Source organism: Gossypium hirsutum, chromosome A13 (genome assembly GCF_007990345.1).
Source record: "Gossypium hirsutum isolate 1008001.06 chromosome A13, Gossypium_hirsutum_v2.1, whole genome shotgun sequence".
NCBI classification, from domain to species: Eukaryota; Viridiplantae; Streptophyta; class Magnoliopsida; order Malvales; family Malvaceae; genus Gossypium; species Gossypium hirsutum.
Window position 1 is genome coordinate 85,248,256 of NC_053436.1, and position 5,059 is coordinate 85,253,314.

The 5,059-nt window shown below is 40.3% G+C and overlaps 1 protein-coding gene and 1 pseudogene across 1 annotated transcript; one reads left to right on the forward strand and one right to left on the reverse strand.

The window, feature by feature from the left end:
• Nucleotides 1–1,203: 1,203 nt before the first annotated feature.
• Nucleotides 1,204–2,875, forward strand: LOC107894354 (uncharacterized mitochondrial protein AtMg00810-like). The gene is made up of 5 exons (XM_016819637.1): nt 1,204–1,237; nt 1,352–1,770; nt 1,843–2,373; nt 2,516–2,540; nt 2,730–2,875. The coding sequence occupies exons 1-5, from the start codon at nt 1,204–1,206 to the stop codon at nt 2,873–2,875; spliced, it is 1,155 nt and encodes a 384-aa protein (XP_016675126.1).
• A 269-nt stretch (nt 2,876–3,144) lies between these two features.
• LOC107895088 (GDSL esterase/lipase At1g33811-like) lies at nt 3,145–4,803 on the reverse strand (annotated as a pseudogene).
• Nucleotides 4,804–5,059: the final 256 nt, after the last annotated feature.

Sequence of the window (5,059 nt, forward strand, 5' to 3'; positions counted from 1 at the left end):
ATAGCTCTATTGGCTCGACAGTGTTAGCGTATTTTTACTAATCCAAGTTGCTTGGTTAGCAGAATTGTAAGAGCGAAACATTTTCCACAAACAAAATTTTTGAGTGCCAGACTTGGATCTTACCCATCTTACATTTGGCGAAGTATATGGAATTCATGTGGTTTCCTGAAGAAAGGTATTGGTTGGAGAGTGGGGTCGGGGGCTTCAATCTCTATTTAGAATGACTGCTAGCTTCCTACACTATAACAAAACAACCCTACTGCGACATTTTTTTTTACCTAAGTCGATGCAAAAAAGGTTGGCATAGGTTTCGCGACGCTTCGACCGACGCTTCCAAAAAGGTCCAACTGTGAAGTTTGATGAAACGTGTTTTCCTTTTTCTGCCCGCTCGAACAATGGTTCTGCTCTCCATGGGATTCGCCCTCATTTTTTGCATCAACAAACTCATGTCCCAATACTGGTGCCTGCTGATCGGCCTGCAAGTCTGGTTACCTCTACTCCATCTGTTGCTTGTAATTCTCCTGCCTTGCAGCCTGGATTCACTGGTGCTTCTATTTCAACTGATGAAGCTAGTTGCAGTCGTTCTGCCTCTTTGTCTATATCATATTCTTCTCCAGCTGATGCTTGTTCTAATTCCCATTCAGCTCCTGGCAATACTCAGATTGATTATTCTCCAGTTGCTGCATGTTCAGATTCCCATTCAGCTCCTGGCAGTACTCAGGTTGTGGAGGAGGTGGCTGCTCCTCTTTTCAATGCGCATCCTATGCAAACCAGGGCCAAAAGTGGCATTTTCAAACCTCGTATTTTTTCAGCTGAACTGCATGATACTGAACCTGTCACAATTGCTGAGGCCTTTTCTTCCAAGGAGTGGACTCTTGCTGCCCAACTGGAATATGATGCTTTGATGGAAAACAATACATGGGATTTGGTTCCTCTCCCTGCCAATAGGCGAGCAGTGGCGTGTAAGTGGATATTCAAGCTTAAGCGTCATTCGGATGGGTCTATTGCTCGGTATAAGGGTCGTTTAGTGGTCAAAGGTTATCTTCAGGAAGCTGGAATCGACTTCCATGAAACTTTCAGCCCCGTTGTTAAACCAGCCACAATTCGTTTTGTTCTAGCTTTAACAGTGAAGTTTGGTGGCCGTTACGACAAATTGACATCAATAATGCCTTTCTTAACGGTGACTTAACTGAAGAGATCTACATGGTTCAACCCCCTGGCTTTGAGCAGCGTTATGGTAGTCAAAACTTGGTGTGTCGATTAAAGAAGGCTCTGTATGGCCTTAAATAGGCTCCACGCGCTTGGTTTTCCAAACTTAGAAATTTCTTACTTACTTCTCGGTTTGTGCTAGCAAAGTCAGATGGCTCTTTGTTTATTCGGAAAACTGGAGGTATGTTGCTATATGTGCTGGTTTATGTCGATGACATCATTGTCATTGGTAATCATCAAAGCAGCATTGATGAATTTGTCACAGCCTTGGATACACAATTCTCTTTGAAGGATTTGGGGCCTTTCAGTTATTTCTTGGGTATTGAAGTCTTACCTACTACCAATGGGTTATTCTTGAGTCAACGCAAATATATTATTGACCTTTTAAAGAGAGCTGAAATAGAGTGTGCAAAGGGTTCTCCTACTCCCATGGCGACTTCGACGCGTTTATCTCAACATGATGGTAGTGCTATTGAAAATGAGTCTGACTATAGGAGCATTGTGGGTGCCCTTCAGTATGTTCTTATCACTCGGCCTGACATTACATTTGTTGTTAATAAAGTCTGTCAATTTATGCATTAGCCTCTTGATCAGCATTTTAAGGCTGTAAAACGAATTCTTTGATATCTTCAGAATACTGTGGAGTATGGTCTTCATTTTAGTGCTGCTACCCACTTGGATCTAGTCGGTTTTTCTGATGCGAACTGGGGCACTGATATTGACGATAGGCAGTCCACTACAGGTTTCTGTGTGTTTTTTGGTGGTAACCCTGTGGCCTGGGGATCCAAGAAGCAACTCGTTGTCTCTAGGTCCACTGCAGAGGCTGAGTATCGAGGACTTGCTCATACTGTTACTGAGATCGTGTGGCTTGAGTCTCTCTTGTCTGAATTGCATATTGTTCCTTCCAAGAAAGCTACCGTATGGTGCGATAATTCTGGGGCAGTTGCTATATCAGCCAATCCAGTGCTGCATTCGAAATTCAAACATGTGGAATTGGATTTATTTTTTGTGAGGGAAAAGGTTGCTACTGGACAGTTGATTGTGGGGCATGTTCCAGCTCAGGATCAAGTAGCAGATATTTTCACTAAACCCTTGTCTGCTCCTATGTTTACAAAGTTTCGCTCGTGTCTCAAAGTTCTTTCCAAACAAGAACCAACAGCAGAGGTCAAGTAGCTGGAGGCATATTAAGGAATAAAAGAAAGTATTATAGTTACTGGTAGTTAAGTAGTGGTTAGCTATCAGCAGTTAATTAGTTGTTAGCAGTTACTGTCCTTACACTTTATTGTTTAAGTCTGTATAAATACAGCAGCTGGTTGCTCAGCTAAAGGATGGTAAAATCATTCTTCTTGTCTTCTTCTTGAATTGTGTTTCTCATTATTTTCATTTTAAATTTTAACATATTATGTTGAATTTAATTTTTTTTAGAATAAAAATATTAAAATTTAAGATAAAAGTGTTAAAATGACATTAAATTATAAAAAAAATGCAAATAACATCTTTTTCCATTTTCGCATTCTTAGTCAAGTCTCCTCCTTTTAACTTTTCCAAAATGGGTTCTGGCGGTAGCCAAGATAGCGGCGGATGGAGCGCTGCTGCTGTAAGAGGAGTAGGCCCACCCAAAGGGGGAGGCGGTGGTTCAGGAATGATGATAGCTCCTGGGAATTGAGGTGCCAAAACTATTTCGAGAGCAATCCCAAGGATTATTTTTCTGCTCTCCTTCAAGCAGGAAATGGCAACAAACATTTTGCTATAAGACATGCTTATATTATATATCTCATCCTTTTTCATGTATTTAGTAAAAGTATTACATGACTAATTAAATATATTTATGTTTTACAACTATTTGTATGTCATTTATCTCTTCTTTCTCTTTTAGTTATTACTCTTCAAACTTTATTGTTATCACATTATAAACTCAAAAGTTATTGCCATAAATTAACAATCCAAAGCTAAATTGCATTCATTAAACAGAAAATAATACGAAGTTGAATTACAAGCACAACAAGTAACAAGCATCACATTGTGACAAAATAATCAATAAAAAAAAGAGTAGCAATTTATGATCACAGCAATTTAGAGGGTGGCCAATTGTTGTATGTTTACAGGGTAAGTATAGGACTGTGATTGGTAGGCAGACTGTGCAAATATAACATTGGCAAGTTCAGTGGGATGAAAGGCATCCCAAAACAGGTATTTCCTTCTATCAGCACATGGTTGTTGAAGGGAAGGCATGTTATTTGCCCATTGTTTCTTCCAACTCCACAGCATCCTTTGTCTATTACTTCAAACCCTATACGTATCCACAATTTTTTATGCAAATACATCAACATTTATTTCATATCAAAGTTATAATATTTATAATACTGGTAGATTACCGTAAGCGGTCCCATTTTGATAAAGATCATTGCTGCTTTTGTAAGAATCCAGGTAAACGAATTTGGCTCCTTGCAGTTGGCCACCGTTGAAACGATCAACCAGCTTTCTTAGCTCACTGTTGAAAAGAAGGATTGCCTTGTTAATATTTTCATTGCAGCGGCTGCTATTACCATGGTACCGAGCTAGTTGATATGGTATGCATCCGATTGGTCCAACTGCTGTTACTATCACCTTTCTTGCTCCTAAGCTATGTAGTTGCTGAATTATATATCAAACATAGATTTAAAGTATTGGTCACTTGTATATTTATTGAGCTAACCATTCAAATCCCAATAACAGCAATTATTGATACTTACGGTTAGCTGGCGCGTGTAGTCCTGAATAAGTGCATCGGCATAAGCTTTAGTAGTGAAATAAGAACTAGTTGTGTAGAAATTTGGCATAAAGTAGTTATTAAGATAATCATTACTTCCCAGCCCACAATAGTAAATGCACGTGTTTAGATAGCTGCTCAAAGCATTGGTGTCTCCTCTGAACAACCTTCTCATTTGTATCACCGTATTTGCGAAGTTAGCGACTTGTCCGTTCATCGATGAGTGGGCTCCCTACACTCAAAAGTTCCACACAATCATCGTTATAAACATGTTTCAACTTGGATATATCGTGATTATGAACGTAATACGTACCAGATTGTCGCCAGTTTCATCACGAATACCAGCAGCGCCCGAGGCATAATTAACACCACGCAACAGTTCAGGGCCACGAGCCCTCGAATAGGGAGGAATGTAGCGTGTAAACCCCATAAGTTGAGCTGCGATTTCAGTTTCTAATTAGGAAACCAACAACGTAAAATAACCAAATATTACTGATACATATATGGAGGAGTTATTTACCAAGAGCGTCAACAAAAGTTCGACCATTAGTGAAACGACCGGTGGTACCCTGAGGAAAGTCGATGCCATAAGGCCTGTAATTAGCCCTAGCAAGTGTAAGCATACCATTGTTATTTCCATTATCCACCAAGGAGTCACCGAAGATGAAGAAGCATGGTACTTGAGATTGCTGACGCCGGGGCCGAGGCAGTCTTTGCGACCATCCTCTACCATTAAAGAAGACGATGATCAAGCAAACCAACAAAGATAGCTCACCAACAGTCTTCATATTTGGATACGATCGAGCTCTGGAATAAGCACTGATCCCCATGCAGATGAAGGCACCATTTATATAGCCCTAAAAGGGAAGTGAGGGTTTGTTTTGGGGTATAATGGGGTTCACGTGCATGGCATGCAGAGATGAGCCATGAAATTGGGGTTGAGGGAGTGAGCCGTCGTAACTTTTAGTTGTGATGGTCACTCATCACTCATGTGTCACATAAAAGAATAAACTTTATATTGAAGCAGCAGCGGTGGCGGAAGTATCTCGTGATCAACTTGTTGGCCACCACAACCTTGCTAGCTTAGCCTACAACATGATC